Below are 27,377 nucleotides of genomic sequence, written 5' to 3'. Positions count from 1 at the left end.
GAGCCCACCGTCTCCAGGGTCACACATGAGCTGGCCAAGTGGCACCCTGATGACTCCCAAGGAAGCAACCCTGCATCCCTGATTCTTGTCCAGATGCTCAGACCAGGCTGAGGGTGCCCCATGCCCAGCCTCAGAAACACTGACTGTATTCATGTCCATTTCTGGACACAGCCTCGGGAGGGAGCAGTAAGCCCTCCACGGGTGAACGAAAAACCAAATTAATGCACGGTAGCCTTCATCTCCTTTATTCAAGTGTACTACAGACATCCCCCTCTCTCAAAACCAAAACAACAGTGACCCACCTCCGTAACACAGGTGCCTTTTCGTCTGCTTATTCAGGAAGCTTCATATTCGCTTCTTTGAGCCATCCTTTACCAAGAGGGAATGGTCAGCTCCCCGAGATGCCCACCCATGTGACCCACCCCACACTGCTGATGCCATGAAGGGCCCAGACCAGTCTCCTTTGGGAGAAAATTCTAGGAAGTGTGTGAAGAATTCATGGTCGTCCACCCAAACTCGCAAAAGTATACCGCGTGGACAGTCTGTCGCTATAAAAATATACACATACAAAAGGACAGCTACAAAATCATGTTGCCCATTTTCTTAGATTTGCATTATAAAAAGTAAAGATTTCTCATTAAAGGTAAACTTTCCAGGGTGGGAGGGGGGCAGCTGCATAATTATGATTCTATCTCTAGTCTCCCTTCATCCTTATTTTCATAGTGAGAGCACATTGAACCAGCCAGCAAGGAGGGGAAGGGGTTAATCCTAGTTACTCACGGGCCAAAGTGAGAAAAATTGAGGTTCAAGGTCTTACAGTCATTCTGCTGTCAGTAAGAGTGTGATGAGTCAGGAGAGGAGAGAAGTATTTTAATATTGCCCTTTGGGTCTCTCTCTCTCTTTTTTTTAAATGAACTATGAATCACAACACAGTCATTGAACTACAGCAGACGGGCTCGGAAATTCGCCTTGATGTGTGCTCTCTGGCAGCCACCACACACTCAGTGGACAAAGTCTCATGCTTCCTACACAGAGTGTTCCGTTGGGTTTGGCCCACAGAGTGTCAGCAGGAAAGGCCACCGAGGGACTCCCGTCTTGGTTCTAGTTTCCCATCAGGGTGAACTTGCTCCTTGAGGACAAGACACATTCCTGGTCCCCGTGCCTCTGTGTCAGGCAGGGTCTCGGGCCCCCGGGACTCTCAGGATAGAAGGCTTGGCCTTTTGGGCAGGGCCAGCTGGTGTTACTTGGCTCCACAAGTGTTGATGTTTTTCCCATCCACAGCGTCTTCCACCAGGGAAATGTGGTAATCGGTGGACAGTGTGAAATGAGAAATGCAGCCCACGAGGCCTCGCATGTACTGCCTGTTAGTGTGCAGAGCGATTTCCTTCATTCCACCTGCCAGGAAGCAAGAGGGAGATGACCTGAGCCAAAGGGGAGGACGTCTCTGTAGGACGCTTGAGTGGCTACTGACCAACACATCCCTCGACTGACAGGACAGGTGAGGGTGCAGAACCTAGAACTTTGGACATCGCATCTAGTTTATAATTAACCTTGAAGGGACAAGTTGACTTGGATCAGTGAGATACACAATCACAGCCTTTAAGTATCTACCTCATACATGATTTTCTGACCTAGTTGACCACTTAAAGCCACACAGTACTTGGTGAATTTGAAAAAAAAAAAAAAGAAATGTTGCATAATGCCAACAATATGTAGTATGTGATAAGAGATGATGCCCTCTTAAACCAAAAGAAATACACTGATGTTGAATGCTTTTGATTAAGTCCACTTTTAGGAAATGTCATACAGACAGAGGTGTCTTTTCATATTTATGTGTCTGCATTAGTGGGTTCTAAGCTATTTATAAAAATACCACTCATTCTAATTCTGCGAGGGGCCAGAAAGACAGAGACTCATTCCTCCAGGAGAATTCCAGGAGCTATATTTAGCAGGTTCCTGTTCTATAAAGAAAAGCAGGTTTTCCTGGTGGATTGGTCCACAGCACAAAAGCATCTAAGTGTTTCCTGACCCCTCAGCCATGAGTCAGAAGTTCAGAAAATGGAAGAATGGAATATCTGGTGAGTTTCCTGATTTCCAAGTATTTGACTGATCCAGTGAAGTGCATGACTTTGGGAAGCCCCAGCATGACAAAGGGAAGACTAAGAAGAAAAGGCACTGGCATAGTTGAGGTTTCGTTGAAGGTCAAGGTCACTTACCCACATACAGAGCTCCGTTGATGTTGAGCTGCCTCATCATGCCAGGTGACTTGCCTGTTCTGGCCCCATAGTCATCCACAGTTATCTTTCCTGATTGGCCATCCCTGTAAAAACCACCACCAGCTTTGGAGCTTCATTTAATCATTCAATCATGTGCTCGTGTTAACAGAAATGTATTCAAGCCCTTACTAAGCACCAGGCACTGTACTAAAGGATGAAGCTGTCAAAATGAAACAAACCAACAATCACCCAAATTCCTGAGGCAAAAAAAAAAGAAAAAATCGCCAGTGATCACACAGAATCAGCACTCTACAGTAGAAGAACACCCAGGTGCTGTGAAATCCTATAGGAGATGGAGAGAAGGCCAGGGGAAACTTCTCACCCAAGATTCTGCCTGAGATGTGTTTTGAAGGCTGGGTGAGTCAGGTGAAGGAGCAGGGTAATGCAGACAGGAAGCGGCAACCGCAAGGAGAGAAAGACATGGGGGTTTGGACAGTCTGAGCGTACAGAATTCCAGAGGTGGGAATAGAATAGGAACATGTGAAGCCAAAAGCAGACGTTGAGGGGCAAAAGGAGCATAGAATTTATTCCGCATGTGGGAGGGAACCAGAGAACGTTAATGGGAGGAGTGGTGGTGACATGGTGACACATGGTGAGTGTGGATGTTGCTCTAAGCACAGTGAGAGACCAGTGTGGCAGTCCCCCCTGGCAGATCACGCTCGGGGAGAACAAAGAACGGTTTAGAGGCTTCTGAAGGACCCACGTGCTCAGGCGTGTCTGACTCTTTGCGACCCCATGGACTGCAGCCCACCAGGCTCCTCTGTGCATGGGATTCTCCAGGCAACAATACTGGAGTGGGTAGCCATTTCCTCCTCCAGGGGATCTTCCCGACCCGCACCTGCTGCATCTCCTACATTGGCAGACAGATTCTTTACCACTGCGCCGCCTGGGAAGCCAAAGGACCCACAGTCACCCAAAAGTGACTCTGAGGACAGTAGGATGGAGGTGCTCATCTGTGGCAAGGACTGTGCATTTTCAGGGGGTTTCCAAAAACCAGCCACACCTCTCCTTCTTCTACTTTCCTCTTCTCCTCCTTCTCTTTCTCCTTCTCCTTCTAAAATGAGTTCTTTCTTGGTCTTTCACTGTTCCTTTTTTTTTTTAAATAGCAATCACTTCTTGTTTCTCAGGTTAATAGAAACAAGAAACTCTCTTCTCTCTCTGATGATGTGAATATCATTTTTTTTTCATTCATAGTTTGTTTCCTCCAAGTTGCTTTGTTCTATGTATCTGTTCTGATATCCATGTTTGATATTGGAGATGTTTTTCAAATGCTTAGTGATCCCTGACTGCCACTCCACAATGCAGTGTTGAGGACTGAGAAGGAGACTGGAAGCCCCATGGAAGCCCCATGTGCAGGATGGCTTCTGTGACTGTATTGTGATCTGCTGCAATCACTGGGGGATACCTGGATTTCCTACTCTACTGTGGGGTACAGGCCTGGCTCTCAGCATTCTGGAATCTCAATGGGGGAAGATTTATAGGACTCTTAATAGTCAACACAGGAACTTTCACATAGTTTCCAGTATTAATATAGACAGAGTAGACTAGTCCAATGTTTAGCTATACCTAATGTCTCCCATTTCAAAGACCCTTATTCACTTTCTCCAGAGAATTGACTTTCATTATTCTTCCATGGGTAGGGGAAGGGCAGCATGCCAGCTGTATGAAGTAGAAGGAGCTTGGAGTCTAACACCTTAAGTAAAATTTTTAAGCTAATCTGTTTTCAGCCCCTCATTCACCTTCCAAGTTCTGGGCTCTCCTCCTTTTTGGGGGGGAGTGGGGTATAATGATAGAAATCTGGTTGCCTAAACCTCATTTATTGATAACAACTCTTCTAGCAACTAGCTTTAGAGATATTTCTAGCCTGTTCTATAATCACCCTTGAGACCACACAGCTTCCCTGTTTTGGATATGCTTTTTCAAAATCTCATACCGGAAAGATGTAAAGGGCAATACCTTGCCTGCTCTGTTTTTCCCCATTACTCCAAAAATTCCATTTGCCCCACTTTATTTCATCAGTTCTAATAATTTTTCAGTTTTAATATGTCCAAAATGAAGATATACTTTATAATAAATGGCATCTTAGATTTGAAAAATGTAAGAGAAAAATGAAGAACCTAGAAGCCACATAGTCTGAAGGATCTTGGAATTGAGCTGGAGTATGAGCGGTTTGAGGCTTCCCCAGTGGCTCAGCGGTAAAGAATCAGCCTGCAGTGCAGGAGACCTGGTTCAATCCCTGGGTCGGGAAGATCCTCTGGAGAAGGGAACAGCTACCTACTCCAGTAAATATTCACTAAGGGAAGACATTTCTTTTTAACAAGTCAGAGTTAGGGCTTCATCAAAATCACTCTCTCAAGGACTTTCAAGGTCACCTGGACAGCTGATGGGCACAGGTCTGCCTCTGTACCCTGCTACATCCTTTGGAATCAAAGGCAAGCACAGTGGAAAGAAGAACGGGGTCCAGCAAGGCTGTTTCCACCATAGCCTATACTGAACTGAGTAGGAAACTTACCATGGTGGCCCCACGTTTCCCAAGCTTTGCTCATGACCTCACCTATTGACCTCCCCAGAAAGCACTATGGTATATTCTCAGGGAACTTGAGCCAAAGACTGTTCAGCTCATCTCCTGGGACCTGCATCAAGCGTGGCAGGATTGACATTTCTTTATACAGCTGAATTAGGACCTGCTATTCAGTTCCTAAAAATATATTTTTAGGAATATATACATAGTAAAACTAATTTCAAAGGAATGATTCACCCTAAATTAATCAGAAGTGAGGGTAGTGAGCTCTGTGAACAGGGGGAGGATGTGTAATTGGGGCAGGGAACACATGGCTTCTAAGGGTCAGGTAATGTAATGTCAAAAAACAAAAAACAGTGGGGGCGATTGCCTGCATAATGAGAATAGAAGCATTCCTCAAAGTCTACCTGCCTTGAAATCTCATCTCACTAGAGATATCTAGATCTCACTAGATGACCAGGCCCTCTTCCAGTTTAGCCATCATAAAATTCCTTCTCCAGAAGGCCTTAGTTGAGTGAAGATTGGGAGTTCAGCCTTTCTGACCTGCAGTGTTAGTGATGGGCACAGGTGGGAGTTGGTACCGAGATGCCCTAATGAGTGGGATCAGGGATACCGGGATGCCAGGCCAGGTAGGGGAACAGGAAGTGGGACTACAGGGACTTGGAGAGCACTCCCATCAGCTCTGTCTCACGCTGTGACAGGTACTCACCGAACGGCCTTGACTCGATGCCATCGACCATCGTTGAATGAGCCATTCACCATGATGGATGCCACACCACTGCCCAAGTTATAGCTAAAGGCATCAGAGAAGAACAAGACAGAGAACAGAAAAAAGAACTAAAGCACAGGCAGACGGTCATTCATAAATGATTCTCAATGAGAAGGTTCTCTGGAGCTCAGAAGGTAGTTTCTTTAACACAAAACAATGCTGAAAAGACACTAGGTTCCCAAATTAGGCCATAAATGACCAAAACTGTTTTTTTTAATTGTGGTAAAATTTACAATCAACCTTTTTTTTTTCTTTTTCTTGGCCATACTGTGCGGCATACAGGATCTTAGTTCCCTGACCAGGGATTGAACCTCTGCCCCTGCATTGGGAGCCTGGAGTCTTAACCATTGGACCTCTATCGAAGTCCAGTCTTAACCATTTTTAAGCATTCAGTTCAGTAGTATTACGTATGTTCACATTGAAGAGCAATCAATTCCAGAACTTTTTCATCCTATGAAATTGAAAATCTGTACCCATTAAACAACTTCCCATTTCCTCCTCCCCCAGTCCATGGCAACCACCATTCTACTTTCTCTTTCTGTGAATTTGACAATCCTAGGTACCTCATATAAGTAAGGTCAAACAGTTTTTGTCTCTTCGTAACTGGCTTTTTTCACTTACCATAATGCCCTCAAAGTTGATTTATTTTAGGCTCCATGTATAGTATTACTGTATAAGGAAAAAGAAGAACTTTATCATTTGTAACGTGTTGTACTAGGTTGAACAGTATCCCCCAAAATTAATGAACACCCAGAATCTAAATGAAAGGTGAAAGTGTTAGTCGCTCAGTTGTGTCCGACTCTTTGCGACCCCATAGACTGTAGCCCGCCAGGCTCCTCTGTCCATGGGATTCTCCAGGTGAGAACACTAGATGGGTTGCCATGCCCTCCTCCAGGGGATCTTCACAACCCAGGGATTGAACCTGGATCCAGAAACTCAGAAAGTTACCCGATTTGGAAACAAGGTCTTTGCATATGTAATTAGTTAAGAGGGTTTATATGGGGGCTGTATGGGGTTAGGGAGGAAGTCATATGTGGTTATTGTTGTTGTTTAGTCGCTAAGTCATGTTTGACTCTTTGTGACCCCATGGACTGTAACCTGCCAGGGTCCTACGTCCATGGGATTCTCCAGGCAAGAATACTGGAGTGGCAAGAATACTCCAGGAGAAGCTCCGGGAGAGCTTCCTGACCCAGGGATCAAACCCACATCTCCTGCATTGCAGGCGGATTCTTGACCACTCAGCCACCTGAGAAGCCCCATTTGGGGTTAGTGAAGCCCTAAATCCAATATGACTAGTGTCCTTATGAAAAGAGGAAATTTTGACTCAGAGACAAGAGACACACAAAAAACACCATGTGAAGATGGGGGCAGAGACTGGAATGATACAGCGATAAGACAAGGAGCGCCAAGGAGCGCTAGCAATCACCAGAACCTGGAAGTGACCCTGCAACACCTCCGGGTCAGACTTCTCACCTCTAGAACTGTGAGGTAACATGTCTATTTTCACCCAATTTGTGGTAATTTGTTATGGCAGTCTTCAGAAACCAATACATGTGTTTTCACTTTTCAAAAAAACAGAAAAGAACAAAACATTGCAGAGTCGGCTGAGTCCCAAAGAGTTTAAGGGAATTTGCCTAAAATCTCAAAGCCGAAGTATAGGACTTGCACTTGGGGTCTTACCCGCGCCCCTCCCCCTGCCACATTTTCTTGGACAGCAGATCCACTCCGCAGCTTTCTGTTTCCTGTTTCAGTTGCCAGATACCCTGATATGCTAAGGGGATCAGAAGACTTGCATATGTTGTTTACCAGAGAGAAATATCCCTCTCAGTCCAGCGTTCATTCAATTATTCTAATTTAATTAAATACAACAAATATTTAGTGAGTGACTATTCTAGGCCGGGCACTGAGCCAGCTGCCTAGATCACCCCTTGATAATATAATAAAGCCCATGTAATCATGCTTTTGAAGGAAAATGCATTCCACTCAGACAACTCTCTCCTCACGTTGTAAGAGGACATGTCTCTGCTTTAGCTCATTGGCCAAGAAACAGGAAATTGAGAGGAAACCCGGATTAGTCACTGAGCTCTTCTATGCACCCAAGCCAACAAAAGAGCAAGAATAGAAAGCTTTGGCTTTCCCCAGGGAAAGCACTATGAGTCCTTTCTTTAATACTGGAGTCTCAAAGAAGCCACACAGCCCATCGGCATTTAACCAATAATAGAACTCGGGTGACTTGACAAACTCTGAGACAAAGCTGTTGCTCTGACCCAGAAAAATCCACTGTTTTCTAATGAATTTTCCCACATCAAGTGTCTCCTTGTATGAAGCAGCCTGGAGGTGGAATTTTCAGATTTCATTATTTAGTGGCCAAATGCTTGTTGAAGAAATGAATGAGTATAAAGCAAGGCTGAGAGCTGGTTGGCAGAAATACAGCTGAATTACTATGTGGGCTTTTATGAGAGGCAGCACAGGGTGATAGAAAGAACCTAGACACTTGGATTAGAGAAATCTGCCTTGATTCCCAGCCTTGCCAATTCCTAGCTCTGTGATCTTGGGCAATTTGCTCCATTTGTCTGAGCCTCAATTTTCTCATCTGTGAAATGGGTTAATAATACCTACCCTGAAGGATCTTCGGGAAGGTTCAGTAAGATAATATATGTAAACAGCATAGCACATAGTAGGAGCCAAACAAATAACCCCATGCCTGTGTGCATGCTAAGTCACTTCAGTCGTGTCTGACTCTGTGTGACCCCATGGACTGTAGCCCACCAGGTTCTTCTGTCCATGGGATTTCTCCAGGCAAGAATACTAGGGTGGGTTGCCATGCCCTTCTCCAGGGGATCTTCCTGACCCAAGCCTTGAACCTGCATCTTTTATGCTTTCTTCATTGGCAGACAAGTTCTTTACCATTAGCACCACGTGGGAATACATGCAGTGCTTAATGCAGCTGTCAATGCAGAGCATTGACAGTACACCCAGAGGAACTAGCAATAGGAGAAAATTGCCACCCAGAGTTAAACCTGTCAAGCCTCTCCTGGAATAGTCATCACGTGTGAAAGTAAACCAACAGGCTGTGAATATGTAACCAAAACATCCAGGAACACTCAGGTCTCAGAACAAGGTGACTTAGGTAGAACTGCAGCAACACCAAACTGGAATGGGATTGTAACACAGTGAGTGGAAACTTTTTCAGTTGTGTTTGGACAAAGGATAGGCTTTCTTCTTCTATTCTCCAGCCTGGTGACACGCCTATTTATCCAGATTGTACTCAAGAGGCAAACACGGAACCCAGCAGACAGGAATCCAGCCACCACTGCAGGTGGGGGAGCGGCCCAGTTGGCTCATCGATGGCCTGACTCTCCAACCCCACCGACTCCCTCTTGTTTCTCGAATAACCTCCTGCTTGCCCAGACACCTGAAATACATCCCCCTGGAATTTCTCTTTCTTTTAAATAATAATAAATGGCCAAGAACAGTGATTGCCTTTGTTCGGAGAGGGCATGAGGGAGCCTTCCTGGGTGTAGGAAATGTTCTATGTTTCGTTCTGAGTGGTGGTCACATAGGCGTTTGTATGTTAAAAAATGTATTGAGCTGTACACCTAATATTTGTACACTTTATGTAAATTACACCTTAATTAAAAAAAATTGAAGTATAGTTGAACTAAAATGTTTTGTTAGTTTCTGTGCTGTGTTTAGTTGCTCAGTCATGTCCAACTCTGTGACCCCATGGACTGTAGCCCACCAGGCCCTTCTGTCCATGGGAATTCTCCAAGCAAGAATACTGGAGTGGATTACCATGTCCTCCTCCACGGGATCTTCCCAACCTAGGGATCAAACCCAGGTCTCTCGCACTGCAGGTGGATTCCTTATTGTCTGAGCCACCAGGGAAGCCCAAGAATACTGGAATGGGTAGCCTGTCTCTTCTCCAGGGGATCTTCCCAACCCAGGAATAGAACCAGGGTCTCCTGCATTGCAGGCAGATTCTTTACCAGCTAGTATACAGCAAACTGATTCAGATATACATATTATATGTGTGTGTGTCTGATTTCAGATTCTTTTCCATTATAGGTTATTACAAGATATTGAATATAGTTCCCTGTACTATAAAATAGGACTTTGTTGTTTATTTATTTTATATATAGTATGTCTCTGTTAATTCCAAACTCCAAATTTATCCCTCCTACCCCCTTCCTTTGGTAACCGTAAGTTTGTTTTCTATGTTTGTGAGTCTGTTTCTGTTTTGTAGATAAATTCATTTGCCTCATTTTTTTTTTAGATTCCACATATAAACGATAGCATATGAAATTTGTCTTTCTCTGACTTACTTCACTTAGTTAAATCTCAATTTAAAAAAAAAAAAGGTAAAAATATGTGAATGAATGAGTAAATGAACAAATAAATGCATATCTGCTTTCTCTACAATGTCCCATGCATCTGGTGAGCATGAATCAGTTATCTTGAACCCAGTTTACCTACTCAACCTGGTGCACATGAAAGGCTAGGAGTCTGAGCACAAAGGTGGGCCACGAGGAAATGCCATCAGGTGAGGCCTCTTGGAAGCCACTTGACTGCCTCCACGTGGTGGCACTTATACTTGGTCGTGCCTCCTTTAAAGCATAGCGCAGGGTACTTGGCTAATGTCAAACTGCTTCCCTTTCTCTGCTGCATGCAAATGTTATCAAAGTCACATGGAAAATTAGTGAGTAATATCCCCAGTAAAGTGATATTTACACATCTAGTTTTATGCCCTATATATAATCATAAAACAAAATGAAACAAAACAAAAACCACACTCTCAACTGAGCACTCTGATTCCCTTTCTTTAATTTGCACCAAAACCATAACTAATGTTTTTGTAGAATTCCATTGCTTTGCTTTATTCTCTGGCAGAAGCACTTTGAGCACTAAATTAGCAAAAAGGACAAGCATTTAGGTGAAGAATGTTGAGGTTATATCGTATTATCTTAGATTTCCTGTTGTTTGCTTTGAAATCGGATCAAACACTAAAACCTCAAAAATGGCTCATCTACTCAATCAACAGGTTTACTCTCTCGGCTCCATTGATATAAGCTGCATGGCAGCAGGGCCTTATTCAAAATAATAATAACAATAATAATAGCTAAATTTTATATAGTATATTGTGCCAGTTCCCCTATGTATGTTCGTGATATGAGTTTTTTTGAACAGAGAAAACACTTGATCAGGGATAATCATTATCACGCACTAATAACTAGACACTCCAGGCCTTACACTAAGCCCTTTACGTGAATTAACTCATTGGGTCCTCATGATTAACCCTTTCCTTTTGCAGAGGTAGGATAACTTGCAGGTGAGCATGTGACTGTGGGAATCAGGCATGTCTGACTCTGAAGCCCTGGTTTCTGCCCACTCCAGACTCGGTTTCTCAGGGTGTGGCTCCTGGTATCTCCCAATCAGATTCTGGCACTCAGCAGGACCTCCTCCACCAGCATCTCTGGGTGTGGGCCCAGGAATCCAGTAACCTCGGATAGGAGCCCCGCAGCTGACTCTGTGTAGGCTAACAATCTCAAACCACTGGCCACTCTCTGATACCTCTCTGCCCAGCCTCCCCCAGGGCTTCCGTACTTCTGAGCCAGGTGAATGATGTGGGGGGAATAGCTGCCCAGAGGAAGGAAATGCAGCAAAGCAGCCACGCCGGGCTCCAGGCCCAGGGATAAGCGCAGATGTCTGCTCTGGAGTGTGGGGGCTGAGCGGGGGAGGGTGCCCTTTACTCAGAACTCGGCCATAACTCCAGGCTTAAAAGAGAAATGTGGAACCAATTTCCAGAAACCTGAAAAAGAGTTGGTAACCAAAGAAACACATCAGGATGTAGTGGAGTTATAAGAAGGGTGCCCAGAGGGCATGGGGATCTGGCCTGGGCAGGGTGTGAGAACCAGTGGGAGCTGCGGGGCGGCAGGGAGGAGACTGAGTTTCCCCGTCCAGCTGAGTTTTCGCTGGCGGTTTAGGGGGGAAGTTGGGCCTCCCACCCACAGCTGAGCTACTGTTTCAGTTCCCTTTTCTGGGCACAATCAAGTACTTGAGGCCTTGGCGAGGTTAACCACAGGAAAACCACAAGAAAATGGCTTTGCAGCAGCCAGCCTGAAACTGGGGTGTGAAGAGCTCAGCATTTGACCTTGGGGCCGCGGGGAGGGGGCGGAGGTGGTGAGAACTGCTCTCGGGCAGCCTCCAGCTTTCAACCACACTCTGCTCCCCAAAGTCCTCAACAACCATAGGGTCACATCACTGAGCATGCTCGGCTATGTAGGGGTAAGCACTGGACAAGCGACATTTCCTTTCAAAATGTCCTTTATTCAAATTGCAAAGACTTCTATTCTTGTACCCTGGCTGTCAGCAATCCCAGTGCAGGACCCACTGAAGCCCCAGAACTCAGCTTTCTTTCTTCTCTGTAGTTCCCTATCTCACCTTCATCTATTTCAACTCCAGTTAATTCCATTATCATTTAGTGAACACTTGTGCAGGTCACTAGATGGGGGATTAAAGAAGGAAAAGTCAGAGAAATTCCTTCCCCCATGGAGCAGATGGTCTAGAGAGCAAGCAGGGGTTTCAAACCGTAGCAGGCGGCAGAATCACTGGGAGAAACAGTTAACAGATTGCTGGGTCTCATCCCTAAAGTTTTTCTATTTCAGTAGTTCACAGGTGTGGCCTGAAATTTGTATATTTTTAACATGTTCCCAGATGCTGATGTTGCTGGTCCAGGGGCCACACTTTGAGAAGTACAGTTCTAAAAAAGATATTTCTACCCTCAAGTGAGGCTGTGTCATCACCATCTCTAGAGAAGCTCTTTCATATTATACAGCTGGCCCCTGCCCCTTGGGAATCGGACTCTCACCCAGCTGCCACCCAGCCTCTGGTGGTGAGATTTTGTCCTTGTAATTTGCTAGCTACTTTATAGCTTGTCATTGTTGTTCTTTAGCTGCTAAGTCATGTCCGACTCTTTTGTGATCCCTTGGACTGTAGCCTGCCAGGCTCCTCTGTCCATAGGATTTCCCAAGCAAGAATACTGCTGCTGCTGCTGCTGCTACTAAGTCGCTTCAGTCGTGTCCGACTCGGTGCGACCCCAGAGACGGCCGCCCACCAGGCTCCCCCCGTCCCTGGGATTCTCCAGGCAAGAGTATTGGAGTGGGTTGCCATTTCCTTCTCCAAGGCATGAAAGTGAAAAGTGAAAGTGAAGTCGCTCAGTCGTGTCCGACTCCTAGCGACCCCATGGACTGCAGCCCACCAGGCTCCTCTGTCCATGGGATTTTCCAGGCATGAGGACTGGAGTGGGGTGCCATTGCCTTCTCCGCAGTGGGTTGCTATTGCCTTCTCCAAGGGATCTTCCCCACTGACAAATCTGAGAACAGTCTAAACTCATGTAGAACTTCTGGAACTGCCTTATCCAATATCACCTGAGAAGCACTTATAAAAATGCAAATGTTGGGTTGCTCTATTGAGATATGAGTCTGTTCTTTGTTCTTTGCAGTGGGAGATTGGAAAGCCGGCATTCTCCTTCCCAAGGCTCCACAGGAATTAGGGAGCTGAGTCAGAATATAAAGCCAGGTCTCTCAACTAAATCTTCAGATCTTCCTGAGCTGGTGAGCACTGGGCCAAATACTCATGTCCATGCTTGGCAGGATCAAAGTCCTCCTTCTACTACTTCCTCATTTGTAAGTGGGGAGTAGATGGCAATGACATACTAGTACAGGAGCCACAAAATTGTTCTCTAAAGGGCCAAATAATAAGTATTTTAGGCTTTTCCATACAGTTCCTATTGAAACTACTCAAGTGTATCACTGTCGCATGAAAGCAGTCATTGACAATGCATAAATGAATAAGGGTGGCAGTATTCCAATAAAATTTCATTTACAAAAATGGGTGGGTATGTGTGCTTAGTCGTGTCCAATTCTTTGCGACCCTATGGACTATAGCCTGCCAGACTCCTCTGTCCATGGGATTCTCCAGGCAGTAATATTGGAGTGGGTTGCCATGCCTTCCTCTAAGGGTTCTTCCCAACCCAGGGATCAAACCCGCAGCACCTGTGGCTCCTGCATTGGCAGGTGGATTCTTTACCATTGAGCCACATAAATGGGTAGGGGGCCAGATTTGGCCCCCAGGCTATAGTTGACCAACTGCTGCTCTAGAGGTGGATACCGGAAAGAAAGACCAGAAGCCTCAAATTAACCTGGAGCTTCAGGCAATAGTTAATTCTGGTTGACTATGTTCTGGTCCTCTGCAACCTCTGTTTGGCATGATCTATACTGGCTGAGAAAAATCACAAGATGATGCTTTCAGCAGCTGGTGTAAGGGTTACCTGAACACCAGGGCTCCATCCCGAAGGCCCAAGGAAATGAAGTCACTGTTGGGTCTCATGGGGCTGTCTCCCCTCCACAGCAAGAGGCCATCTTTGGCAGTGGTCTTAAACCGCATGAATGCATTTGATCTTGATCCTGACACCCTGGAGGAAATATACAAATCATTACATCAAATCAGCCAGTCTCCACCAACATTCATTTCTGAGTAATCCTGGTTTTGTCTGCCAGTTATAAAGATGGTCTAATGTTTCTGACACCATCAGGAGATTAGAAAAGGTATTACCACCACGAGCCATGCCATGGGTCTAAAAGTCTGAACTCCTCATTCTACAGCATGGAGTCTCTTTCTGTTCCCAAGTGTGGTGAAACACCAGAGCGCATTTGATGAGTGACAGATAAGCCAGACCCTGGCCAGTGCCACCGTTCCAGCCTGTACCCCCAATACACACCTCAGCCTTCCCTCTTCCCTGTCCTACCATTCACGAGCCCTTGGGAAAGTGCCCCTCATTCCTCAAAAGGAAGTGCTTTACTTAATTACCAAGAGATTCGAATGCTCAGCACTATGATTGTGGCTGTGGATGGCCATCTGCGGAGGTGATGTCCTTGAATGCAGAGAAGGAATGACTGGACAGGGGGCAGAGTGTCAGACAAGGAAGGTACCTCGATGGGATACAGTCTTGAGTGGTGTTGGGACAGAGGCAGGGCAGAGTGGAACAGGAAGCTGAGAGGAAGGAAGGGATGCTCAGGAAGGTCAGGTCCCTGTCCTACAGCCATGGGTGGGAATAAGATCACTGCGTATCGGTTCCTATCAATGTTGGGATAGTCTCATTGATTCTTGGGAATAGACTAGTTCAGAGATCCAGTTTCACTAGGAAGTGGCCAGTGTTTCATCTGATGAAGGGAGAAAAGAAACCATGAGGTCCTTAAATAAAAGGTGGAGTAAGAATAAATACAATTTAATATTGTTCTTCATAGTGTAAGATGGCACTACTGGAAAAGTCCTGACCATTTTCCTGTCACGTGTCCCTCTGCCCAGTGAACGTGGCCTGCAGCTGTAGAGTGCATTCAGTAGTGACCAGTGGAGGAGACTTTTGTCTAAGGCTTCCCAGAGCCTGGGATAGACAGGAAGAGGTCAAGTTTGCTCTCCCCAGACACGGTCTCAGAGTGTGAGTGAAGAGCAGGGCCCATGACACTGACGACTTCTCCGCTGGGCCAGGTGAAGAGCTATCCAGCTCTGGGCTATTCGCTAGAGATCTGCTTTTCCCAGTCTTGTGTTCAAGGTTCCTTCCTTCCCTCACTTGCCTTGGATACATGGATTGGTACAAGTAAATCACATGGTTCCATTTCTTTTGCAGTGATTGGTTTAGGGGTAGGCCTGTGCCCCACTGTTGTCCAATAAGATAGAGGAAATTTATCAGGAGGATTCTAGGAGAGTCTCTTCCTTTCAAAGAGAGTCACATGAAAAAAAAGGGCTTTTTTTATTGTACTGGATATTGCCATGATTTATAACTATTTAATGAATATCTTAGGAACAGCTGTCTTATTACCATAAAGGGTATGATTGTTGGAAAATATGTTAAGGATAACAAGGCAGGAAAATGAGTCATTGATAATACAATTGATTCTCTGAATTAATCAACCCAGGATCCAGACTAAGTCTAGACAGTTTGTTATATGAGATAATATATACCGTTCATGTTTAAGACATTTTGAGCTGAATTTTCTGTTGTGTGTGTGTGTATGTGTGCTCATTGCTTCAGTCATGTCTGACTCTTTGTGACCCTGCAGACTGTATAGCCAACCAGGCTCCTCTGTCCAGGGAATTCTTCAGGCAAGAATACTGGGGTGGGTTGCCATGCCCTTCTTCAGGGGATCTTCCAGACCCAGGGATCAAATTTGGGTCTCTTATGAGTCCTGTATTGGCAGATGGGTTCTTTACCACTTGTGCTACCTGGGAAGCCTGAGTTTTATGTTACTTGCAGCCAAAGGCATCTAATGGAAAAAGACTCTGAACCTGACTTCTATCTGCAAGCTTCCCTGGTGGCTCAGATGGTAAAGCGTCTGCCTACAATGCGGGAGACCCGGGTTCAATCCCTGGGTTGGGAAGATCTCCTGGAGAAGAAAATGGCAACCCACTCCAGTATTCTTGCCTGGAAAATCCCATGGATGGAGGAACTTGGTAGGCTACAGTCCCCATGGGGTCACAAAAGAGTCGGACACGACTGAGTGACTTCACTTTCACTTTCTATCTGCAGCTTTACACACCTGCACACTTACATGCAATCTATATATATATGCACACAGGTGTTATTGAGCTTTCTGCTTTGGGGCTTTGAAACTCCTACTTACACCAAACCCTTCCACTCCTCCAAACTACCTGGTGCCTCTCACTAAGCACCACTCTCTTAGTTTCTGGGGACTGAACACCCTTCCATCTCTTGGATGTAAAGACTTGAAGAAGGAAGAGGGTTTCTTGGCTGGGACTCCATTTTGCCTAAGGCCCACACAAGACAACTTCAATAAACACAACATGGGATTAGAAAAACAAAGCCACCTCTGTCTGTCTGGTTTGTGTTCAGAAATACCAGGGACTTCCAATGCCCCAGGAAAATGTCTCTTAACCCCCTTTGTTCCTTGAAAAACCACCACATTCCACCCTAAGAACTGTGTGCCTTTGGCTTAAAGAGTTCCCTAAGCCTGTGACGAGGCAATCAACCTGAGACAATGGAAAATATCCAGAATGATTGTGCTGGCAGTGGGGTGGGGAGTGGTGCTCTCTAAACTACAAAGAGTGGAGGGGAAGGAAAACAAAGAGAAAAGGGCAAACTGAAAGCACCAAAGCCGAGTTTCACTAGATTCACCAGAGCCAGTCTTTCCCATGGGAAATAGCCTAATTAGGCTCTTCCAAACCAGGAGCTTTACAAGAATTGTGATGTTGCAGAAGACTCTTGAGAGTCCTTTGGACTGCAAGGAGATCCAACCAGTCCATCCTAAAGGAAATCAGTCCTGAATATTCATTGGAAGGACTGATGCTGAAGCTGAAACTCCAATACTTTGGCCACTCCAATACTTTGGCCACCTGGTGGAAAGAACTGATTCATTTGAAAAGACCCTGATGCTGGGAAAGATTGAAGGCGGGAGGAAAAGGGGATGACAGAGAATGAAATGATTAGATGGCATCACCTACTCAATGGACATGAGTTTGAATAAACTCCGGGAGTTGGTGATGGACAGGGAAGCCTCGAGTGCTGCAGTCCAAGGGGTCGCAAACAGTCGGACATGACTGAGTGACTGAACTGAACTGAAACCAGGAGCTTGGACTCTGGAGCAGGGCTGGACGTTCGGTCACCAGCAATTAAAAGTCCCAGCTGTGACGTGGGCATCTCTTTGGTCATGCTCTTGTATCTACCTGAAGAGAGCCGAGAAGCCCCCCACCACCAAACTGGAAAGAGCCTGAAGAGGACAGTGGACCTCATTGATGATTCAAAGTAGGACACGGACTTGGAGCTCTTTGCTTGGTTGGAGTCATGCCACAACCCTTCCACGGCTGGCTCTAGGCAGACCATGGCCACAGAGTAGCATAAAGTTGACTGCCCTGCTGGGGAATCACATGCATGTAACCCTGGCTTCAGGAGCATTGAGTTCTCACTGCTCCTCAAAGCCTGAGTATCAGAAATCCCCGAGCTGACCACTGTCCCTCTCTCCAGGCCCTATGACCAGAAAGGCTCTGGGTTGTTGGTCATGAGGTTGGTTCAAAGGCTACATTTTTGTGTTTTTTTTTTTTTTTTGTATGTGTTGTTTTGTTCCAGTTTCTATGTTTATTTTGTATGTTTTTTTCCCCTGGGACTACAGCTAAATTCTCGTGCCTTCTTGGAAAATTATCTTCTGGCATGGAAGATAAGGAAAAGCTCTGGGAAAGACAATGAGAAACTGACATCCCAGGAGATAAGGAAGGTGTTCGAGGGGTCTTCTTACCTCTTGAGGATATCTGGATTGTCATATGTCAGGTAACTGCGGCCGATAAACTGAGGGATCTCGATAGCTTCTGTGATCGCTGAGACAGAACAGAAAACGGAGGTTACGTGCTATGCGGCTCTCTTGACCCCAGCACTCCACCAGGCGGCAAGAAAAGACAAAGAAAGCCAGCTCCCGGAAATAGGGCATTTATCAACTTGGCAGCCCCTTCCTCTTGGCTGCACAGGCACTCGGCCTGGTTTGGGATGACCTGGCCCGATTGCCTGCAGTTGGCGTCTCCCTGGTGGTCCCTCCCTGGGCTGGCCGTCACTGCTATCTGCCTCAGCCCTACTGAGAAGGCCCTGCAATATACTGGACCTTGAATTGTGCCCAGTTATTCCTGGAAGCCAAAGGGCAGGCCCTAGGCCACGTGAGGAGCAGCTGGGGATACCCCTAGAAGTTTTCCAAGGGAGACAAACAAACAGTCCCTAACAAAACTCACCAGGATTTCTCTATTTGAAACCAACCTGGTCCAGAACCCATTCGGTCACAACCTCAGATACTGGTTAGTAATGGATAAGGCTTTGACTGTTTTTTGTGAAGCACCTTCTGGTGTTCTATTTCACAAAATTTTTACCATAGTCACACAAAGGAGAAAGAAGTATTGGGGAAGGGGAGGCTTGGATGTTCCCATTTTATAGAAAAAGAAAATGAGGCACAAAATCATCAAGGATTTGCCCAAGATTATACAGCTAAGACGGAGAAGGCAATGGCACCCCACTCCAGTACTCTTGCCTGGAAAATCCCGTGGATGGAGGAGCCTGGTAGGCTACAGTCCATGGGGTCGCTGAGAGTCGGACACGACTGAGCGACTTCACTTTCACTTTTCCCTTTCATGCACTGGAGAAGGAAATGGCAACCCACTCCAGTATTCTTGCCTGGAGAATCCCAGGGATGGCGGAGCTTGGTGGGCTGCCGTCTATGGGGTCACACAGAGTCGGACACGACTGAAGCGACTTAGCAGCAGCAGCATACAGCTAAGAGAGAAACCGACTATGAACCAAACTCTGGCCCTCAGCCTACTTTCCAATATTTTAGAAGTGTTTCCTTTTCATTACTTTGTTTTCTTGAGGAATCACCCTCTTCCATACGGTGAGTAAAGGAATAAGCTAAGTAGTAGCATTTGGTGTCATGAATTAGGGATAATTTAGAGGATTTCTTCTAAAGAGATCACAGCAATATCACTTTCCTCTTCAGAAAGACAGAGAAATGGCAGTTTAAAAAAGTTAAGGTAAAATGAATCTCATGTTCAAAGAAATGGCAAAATGAGAGAAAATAAGCCAGCTTATAAAATACATCATAGTTTCACAAGATACGTGGTTGGTACAAAGAAGACATTGAACTAAGGACTCTACATCCAGGAGAGAAAAAATGTGTAATTATCGACACTACAAATGATAGGAGAGTTTAAACTCAACTTGTACACGTTAAAAAGAAGAAAAGAAGGAAGGAAGACAGAAAAAAAATAACAGTAAAACAGAAAACCCAATGCCATTGCATGTGTGTGCTCAGTCATGTCTGGACTCTGCGAGCCCATGGATTGTAGTCCACCAGCTCCTCTGGCCACGGGATTTTCCAGGCAAGAATATTGGAGTGGGCTGCCATTTCCTCCTCCAGCTATCTTCCCCACTCAGGGATGGAACTCGCCTCTCTGGAATCTCCTGCATTGGCAGGTGGATTCTTTACCACTGAGCCACCTGGGAAGCCCATAATGACATTGGGTCCCCAAATAAAAGTTCCTGTGTTGGCAGGTCACCCACAGCATGCTCCTGTATTCTTCATAAAAAGAAAGAAAAGGGAAAGAAAAGGAAGGAAAAAAGAGAGAAGGTAGGAGAGGGAGAGAGTAAAAGCAAGAAAAGAAGGAGAGAAGAGAAGCAAACATTTTAAAGACAATTTTTGAGGTAACTGTCCAAGAAATTACTTTCTTGTCCTCTGAGGCAGCATGGCCCAGGACAAAGGGCTGTCAACCCGGAGGGTGTTTTAGAGTCAGAAGTGAATGGCTTTTTAATCTTAAATTCTGAGCTGCACCACCCTCTGGTTTAAGTGAGGAGGAGGAGGAAGGAAGAAAAGGAAGCTGAGAGAAGGAAAAAGATGCACAGTGCCACGAGTAGAAAGTTGGTGGGAAGAGAGAAGAAGAAAGGGGAAAGCAGACGTCAGAGGAGGAGAAAAGAAAATGTAAGAGAAGCAAAGGAGAAGAAGGTGCGGGAAAACAACAACAACAACAGCAACACCACAAAAACGAAGAGCCAGGTGGATGGCAGCCCCGGCAGGGGATGCAGAGGGGACGAAAAAGGTGCGGCTGGGGGAGAAGTCCAGGAGAAGCGAAAATATAGAAAGGAGAGGGTGAGAACGGGGTATGAGAAGTAAGAGTAGGGAAATGCAGGAGGACAGGGGAGCTCGTAGCTGGCCGGGCAGGCCCTGAATTGCCAGCTGCTGATGCCGAGACAGGAGGAGAAGCCATCCCTCCCAGTCACTCTGGAGTCCCTGCTCTGTGTGGCTCAGCCCCAGACAGGGCCCATCCATGCTGTTATTGGTCATGGACACAGGTCTGTGGCCAATAGTCATCATTCCCCTGCACTCCTGGAAATGATCAGGACGTGCTCTGCACCTGGACTCTCAAAGGGGTGTGTGAGAGCCCCATCCAGCTGCTGACTAAGCCCCCCAGCTCGGGGCTTCCCGAGATCCAGCCGGGAGATGAGTGTGTTCCCAGGGCTGCGTTCCCAGGGCTGGCGATCTCGGTGGGAGGCTGCAACCCTTCTGAGAGGTGTGTCCCCCGTCACCCTCTGCAGGTGACTGGCCTGCACTGTGCCTGCAGCCTGGCCAGAGCCTGCCCTGGCACCAGCCCAGGGGCCGTCCCAGCTTCTCGGAGGACTCACTGTACTTACTGTTGAGGCAGTAGTTCCCACACTCTGCCAGATGCCAGCATGAAACAGAACAGGGCAAGTCAGAATCTCAGTCACTGTAAAATCCCAATTACTGTGGTTGTAGATCGCTGGAAAGCGGCCTTGCATAGCCCCTGGGAAGCCCTGCAGGAAAACTCACATTCTTCTGAGGGAACGTGAATCCACTCATTCCCCTCATGAGAAACCCCTGGAAATCTTTTCTCTCAGCATGATTAGCACCAAAGCACCCAACACACCTCCGCAGTTCTCGGCTTAGTAACTGGGGTGCAGGTGGTGGTGGACCAGGAAGATGTGTCTAATAAATTGTCTAACACCTCTGAGGCTCCCCTAACCTTGAACTGACAATGCCCATTTAATCTAAACCTGGAGAGACACTTCCTGGCTAGAGAGTTACTTACCTTGTCAATGACTACTACTTTTTCCTGGCTCTCCAGGCTACACATGAAAAAGGAATGATAAGCCAGCCAGCTGCCTCTTTTCTCTCCGCAGTGGAAAATATCACCTGAATTCCCACCCCACCCTCTTTGCAAGGCTCAGATCTTGTGATTAATAAAGAGCAGGGGAACACTCTAGAAATGACACCACTGAACACAAACACGGTGAAAATACACTCCGTGTCATCAGTATATGTGGATAAATATTAATTCCATCCTAAAACATTACAGTTAGAAGTAACCGTCTAGCCCTTTCTAGCCCTTTGCAGTTTGTTTAAATATTGTAAGCACAACTATATTTTATCTTAACCCTTTATATCTAATTTCTTCTACATTGTCTTTTTTTTTTCCCCCTGTGGCAAAGGCACTACTCAAAAACTGTTTTTGGTGCTTCTTCACATTTAGACCTAAAAGCTTGAGACATCTGGTGACAAAATGAATAGCCAGCCTGCAAGCCAGGCAAAGCAAAATTTCCACTTCAGGGACTTGAAATTCCCAATGGACTATAAAGAGTGGAAGAAAACTTGCTGGCTCCTTCATGTAGTCCCAGGACCAGTGAAGGAAGGACCTGGGGTTGTAACTTAGCTTTTCCAGCAGCCAGGACTCCTCTCTACAACCTCCTGAGCGATGGCCATCCAGTCCCAGGGAACAATTTCCAGGGTGGGCAGCTCTCTCCCCCACAGCCAGCACCCTCCCTTGCTGGACAGCTCTTCTTGGAGCAGCCATCTTGGTCCCATGAAGCTGACTCTGCAGCCACAAAGTAAGTAACAGTTTAAAAATCCTTTTCTACACTACCAGCCTTCAACTATCTAAAAATCAACATCCAGGCTGAATGCCTCCAAATTTTCCATTGGTTAAGGATACATCATCCCAAGAAAAGAAATTCCCTATAGTATGCACAATTTATATGTTTTATGAATTTGTGTTTTTTCATACTGAGTATTCTTAAATCACAGCTCATATTTAACGAAGCTACTTTTTTTTTTTTTAATGCTCTGGGATTTCCTCCTGTCCCCCAGTCAGACCCAGCAATTTGATATGAATTTACTAAATACAATGTGAACTGTCTAGAATGTGGTCAATCATTACAGGTCAGGCAGGTTCCCATCTTTGAGGACTGCGTGTCCCTGACAAATGTGTAACCTAAGCCAGTGGCTTTTGGTATTGGTAGAGTGGAACTTCAGCTGCTGCAGAGAAACACTCCCATCTAGTGGCCTGAAGGGTCCTGCACCATCTGAGTTAGTAATCTGGGAAAGGAAGGGAAGGGGGTACATCAGAGCTCAGTTCTTTCCCAAGTGGCCTGTCTGCCATGGGCTGGGGGAAACCCTGGAGGAAACAGCTGCGTCCTACACCCTTGTCTTGGACACTCAGAACATATCAAAGGCTCTGAGAAGTCCCGCAGAAGAAGACCCAGGATTACTCAGTCTTATTTGAGGCTCAGATGGTAAAGAATCTGCCTACATTGCAGGAGACCTGGGTTTGATCCCCAGATTGGGAAGATCCCCTGGAGAAGGGAGTGGCAACCCACTCCAGTATTCTGGCCTGGAGAATTCCATAGACTGAGGAGCCTGGCAGGCTACAGTCCATGGAGTCCCAAAGAGCCGGACACAACTGAGCGACTCACTTTATTAGACCACAGAATCCCCCTCCCATTCTGTGCTTGGAATGTTATGTTGTCTGTCTCTCTGTGCGTGCACAAAACAGCCATCAGTATTCCTTAGAACTTAATTTTTCACCTGTGCTTTGTGAAACTCTGCTTTCCCTTGTTAGTAACTTAGATACAAGAGCTCTGATGGCCTGGGACACAAAATGGGCAAATTTGGATGAGAGTAGAGAGAAAGAAGAAAGAAATCTCTAAGGATGGGGAGTATCTTCTTGAGGAGATAGGCTTTCTGACACCCCTCTGGTGAGATGAGAAAGGGACCTCAGTCCTGGGCTGCAGCATGGGGTGCTGAGGTTTGTGGTAGAAGAAGGCACACGAGAGCGAGAGCCCCAGCAGGAAGGTGAGGGGACCACCGCGCCTTATGGTTTTTGCTGGTACCTGAAGTCGTGGCTGGGACCTTGAAGGCCTTCTGGCTTCTCCAGCCCCAGCTGGGGACACAGAGCCTCACTTTCCTGCAGCTCCAAGGGAGCCCGGTGCCCACCTCCATCTGGGCTCAGACTCTGCTCCAGCCTCTGATGTTGCAGAGACAAAGGGTGGACAGGGCTCCCAAGACCCTCTTAATGGTCTGATGGTCTGAGAGCCCAGAATCGCGGCAGGATTTGTTTGGGTTTCTGGCCCCAGCCCTCCCGTACTACCAAGAGTTGAGAACAAGTGTCTAGTCTCCCGACTAGGGCCCCAGTGGAACTCCTCATTGAGGAGGGTAGAGAGAACCAGACTCACTGAACATCCCCAGAACTAACTTCCTGCTGGAGAAGGTGCCCCTTGGTATGGACTGAGTGAGGCCTGGCGCTGGGGGTTTCACCAACATGCTGCACACTGTAAAAGGATGGTTTAACATCTGTGGGAGACACTAGGGAACCAGTTTGTGCTTTTGAAGCATGATCTGTTCATCATGGAGGGAAAAACCTTTAAATATATAAGGGTAAGAAGCACCTTATTGGATCAGGTGGGATCTTCTTTGATAATCAAGGATGGCTCTTAACCAGTTTTTGTCTTTCCCACTAAAAATATATCCCAACTTTTACTGTTCTTTTGCATCTCCGTGAAACAGTATAGTTACTCAGCTCTCTTTCTTTTCTTTCTGACACTTATCCAGGACTAGAAGCTCACTGAACAATCACAACAGTCTGTATGTTAACTGTGTACCTCTATGTGCCCGCTGGGGCCTGAAAACTTGTTCTTAACAGCCTTAACCTGTACCCGCAGTCCCGTTAATCCTACCAACCCATACAGCAGGAGAAGAAATTACATGATACAGGCCATGCCTCCTATGTATGAATCTTCCTAGGACTGGCAACAATTTCCCTTTTGCTAGAAATACTCTATTTCAAAGCAGGAGGAAATACTGATACAATGTGAAGGCAGCTGATGCTCTGAGTTTTAATCTTGGTTGTAGCCTAGGATGTTGCAGAAAAAAGGGGTCTAAATGCTGCCTAGACCACCCCCACACTGCCCCTGCACAGTATCTTGGATCTTGCCAGAAGGCCCAGGCCCTCACCAGCGATCTGACTTTGATTTTGGGGAGATATATTTCTTATTGAACCTCAACCTATAGTTGCAAAGCTCTTTACATCTATAAGGTTAATGTTCTGTAACAGGAAACAAGGGTTACCAAGATACCAATTGTCTTTTCCTTTCTATTTAATTCCGGAAGCTAAATGTTCATTTAATCCTGGACTTTATATATTGACCCTTAGTGTTAGCATCTAAGGCAGGAGCAAGCTTGCATTTGCCTGTGGTAAAATTGGAGACTTAGGAGATTCAAACGCTGATGTGTGAAATCTAGATCCAATTTTCTGAATGAACAGGCCACTCTTGAGCTAAATCTCTCCAAGTACCTGCTGTTAGCTAAACAGTGGTTTCCTTGTTAGCTTTATAATCAGGATCGTGCACAAATGGTTCAGCTCCTCTTCTTTAGGGGTTCATCACTAGAGTGAGCTACATTTGTAAACTTATTTCATATGATTTGCTGTGAGGGTTTCAAAATTCATTTCAATATAATTTCAATATAATACTACTTAATCTTCCAATGGCTAATTGGCATCTTTCGTATTTTCAAAGACTGCTGCAAAACAACTTCTCCTAGCACTCCATATACTAAAATATCTACCTGTAGTCTACAGTTTTCCTCTAAGCCCTACTTCTGATAAAAATCAAGAATCTGGAAAAAAAAAATAGGAAAGAGCGAGAGAGCAGTGCTTCACTTAGGAGTGCTGCCTTCTTGCCTTCAGGCCTGTATACCTTTTTTTATTAGTTCCTGGACAGGTGAGGCCTCCCTGACATTCTAAAAAGAAGGTCCTTATGGCTCACCATGATGCAGCTGCATGATGTGGGCCTCTTCTAGACCCCACCCTGGCCTCTGCCTCCCTTGAGCAGGCATGGAAAACAGTCCAGCAGGACCTGCAGTCTGGGATCTGCTCTGCTTTCAGACAAGGGCAAGTTGGAAGTTAAGTGCTCACAGCACCTACTGGTGGATTTTATTTTTCTCACCAAGAATAATAATGGTTTGTTGTTGTTGTTCAGTTGCTCAGTCGTGTTCAACTCTTTGTGACCTCATGGACTACAGCATGCCAGGCTTCCCTGTCCTTCACCATCTCCCAGAGCTTGCTCAAACTCATGTCCATTGAGTTCGTGATGCCATCCAACTGTCTCATCCTCTGTCACCCCCTTCTCTTCCTGCCCTCAATCTTCCCCAGCATCAGGGTCTTTTCCAGTGAACTGGCTATTCAAATCAGGTGGCCTAAGTATTGGAGCTTCAGCTTCAGCATTAGATAATGGATAATGGGTGGTATTGTTACTTACTAGGTATTCTTCTGAGAAATATGAGTACTGCCTCATTCCTCTTCTAAGGAATACACATTGCCTTATGTAATCTACACTACCATTCTCTGAGTTAAACAATATCGCTGTATTACTCTCATTTTACAGATGAAGAAACTGAGGTACAGAGGAAATATAAACAGCATGGAAAACAGCAGTCTACAGAAGGTTATTCGTATTTTAGCTTGTAGCAACTAATGTACAATTCATATTGTGCCATATTTGGCAAGATTTCTCTTTGTAGCATTCACAGGTAGGAGTCAAAAATATTTAGTCAAAAATATATATCAGTCTATAAAGCCCAGGCATTCACCTGTCAGGACAGGCTCTGGGAAAGGCTCAGATCGGGGGTCCTGGAAACGCCCCCTCCCCAATATTATGAATTAACATTTTGATTCTAGACCACGGGGCAATTCTCAGAGAAGGAGCCATAGTAGGTGTGATGGGGAGCTATTTACTTACTGTTTACAGAAGTGTTTCAGCATTTTAATTCTTATTAAATAGTTAAAGTAGTTTATATATAGTTAATCATCTGGGTTTCCCTTGTGACTCAGCTGGTAAAGAATCATCTAATATGCTGTTGACATCGTTGATAAAAATAAACAATATGGCTATCTCAGGGTCATCAACTGGTCCTTTAAGAGTGGCAGTCTCCCAAACAGTGTGTCCATTCCCTCTGCTCCAGGAAGCAGTTCCCCAGCATGCGTGCGTGCACACACACACACACACATACACAGTGTACCTTTCTGGCAGTGCAGCCCCTCGAAGCCCAAGGGGCAGTCACACTCATAGCCCTCCTTCCTGGGTCGGCAGCTGCCCCCATGGGCACAGGGGGACCCCACGCAGGGATGGGCTGCATTCTCCACATTCACGCCCCACGTGAAGTCATGCTTCACATGGATGGTCCGGTCATTCAGGATGATCTTAGGAGAGAAAACATAAAGAAATTCAGGGATTCAGAAATCAGCTTTGGAGTCTTCTACAGTTTCCTTCAGCACATCAACCTAAACTACACCTGGTGGAGGGTAGGGCTTTTAGAATAAAGAGAAAGTCTGGTTACTGCTTTCAGAGTTCTGTGAATGACGCAGGAATGAAAGTGACTACATTTGGTGCTTGGGAGAATCTGCATCATGTACAAGACTAAACAAGCATCTTCCTCTGGTTCTGGAAAACCCGGCCACTCAGAGGGGTCATAAAGAAGAACCAATTACTACAAAATTCGGTTTCTAGTGCTGTATATTGGAATCATGGGAGGTGAGGCAGTTAAGAAATATACTCATAACCAAGCCCCACCCAGATCAACTGAACCAGGATTTCTGTGGGTGCAACTGAGTCACCGGTAAGTTTAAAGAAACATTCCAGGCACTTCTAAGATGCAGCCAAGGCTGAGACATGCGGTTAAAAAGCAGAGTAAGGAAGAATACAACACAAAATGTTACAGAGGCAGGAATCCAAGGTGGGGCGGGGGCGGTGATCAAGTCTGGAGGTGGTGGAAATGTACTGCTGTGTCTTCCTGGCTGGTTTTCTCTGCAGCCTCCTCCAGCTCCACCAACCCAGTTTCCCCAACTGCCCCCCTCCCTCCTGCTTCCTCCTTCCCCAGCACTCTGGAATCCCCACCTCTCCACATCCTCTTCCCCCGGAGTGAAA

The 27,377-nt window shown here is 45.9% G+C and overlaps 1 protein-coding gene across 11 annotated transcripts in view; it reads right to left on the bottom strand.

Annotated features, from left to right (window-relative positions):
* Positions 1-229: 229 nt before the first annotated feature.
* EGFLAM (EGF like, fibronectin type III and laminin G domains) overlaps positions 230-27,377 on the bottom strand; it is a 194,809-nt gene continuing 167,661 nt past the window's right edge. For 4 of the 11 annotated variants that reach the window (XM_081519290.1, XM_081519293.1, XM_081519294.1 and 1 more), the window contains 6 exons: positions 26,473-26,653; positions 17,872-17,950; positions 13,896-14,039; positions 5,507-5,590; positions 2,217-2,320; positions 230-1,395 (listed from right to left, as the gene is read on the bottom strand). In XM_081519290.1, the coding sequence (XP_081375416.1) occupies positions 1,241-1,395; positions 2,217-2,320; positions 5,507-5,590; positions 13,896-14,039; positions 17,872-17,950; positions 26,473-26,653 (747 nt within the window). In that variant the 3' untranslated portion in view covers positions 230-1,240. Of the gene's footprint in view, positions 1,396-2,216; positions 2,321-5,506; positions 5,591-13,895; positions 14,040-17,871; positions 17,951-18,645; positions 18,888-19,540; positions 21,995-25,220; positions 25,336-26,472; positions 26,654-27,377 lie in introns of those variants that run through there. The other 7 variants (XR_014061930.1, XR_014061931.1, XM_081519289.1 and 4 more) reach the window with 5 other exon arrangements.

This window comes from Giraffa tippelskirchi, chromosome 8 (assembly GCF_054371585.1).
Source record: "Giraffa tippelskirchi isolate mGirTip1 chromosome 8, T2T-mGirTip1v1.2.pri, whole genome shotgun sequence".
NCBI lineage: Eukaryota > Metazoa > Chordata > Mammalia > Artiodactyla > Giraffidae > Giraffa > Giraffa tippelskirchi.
This window is presented reverse-complemented; position numbering and strand designations above follow the sequence as displayed.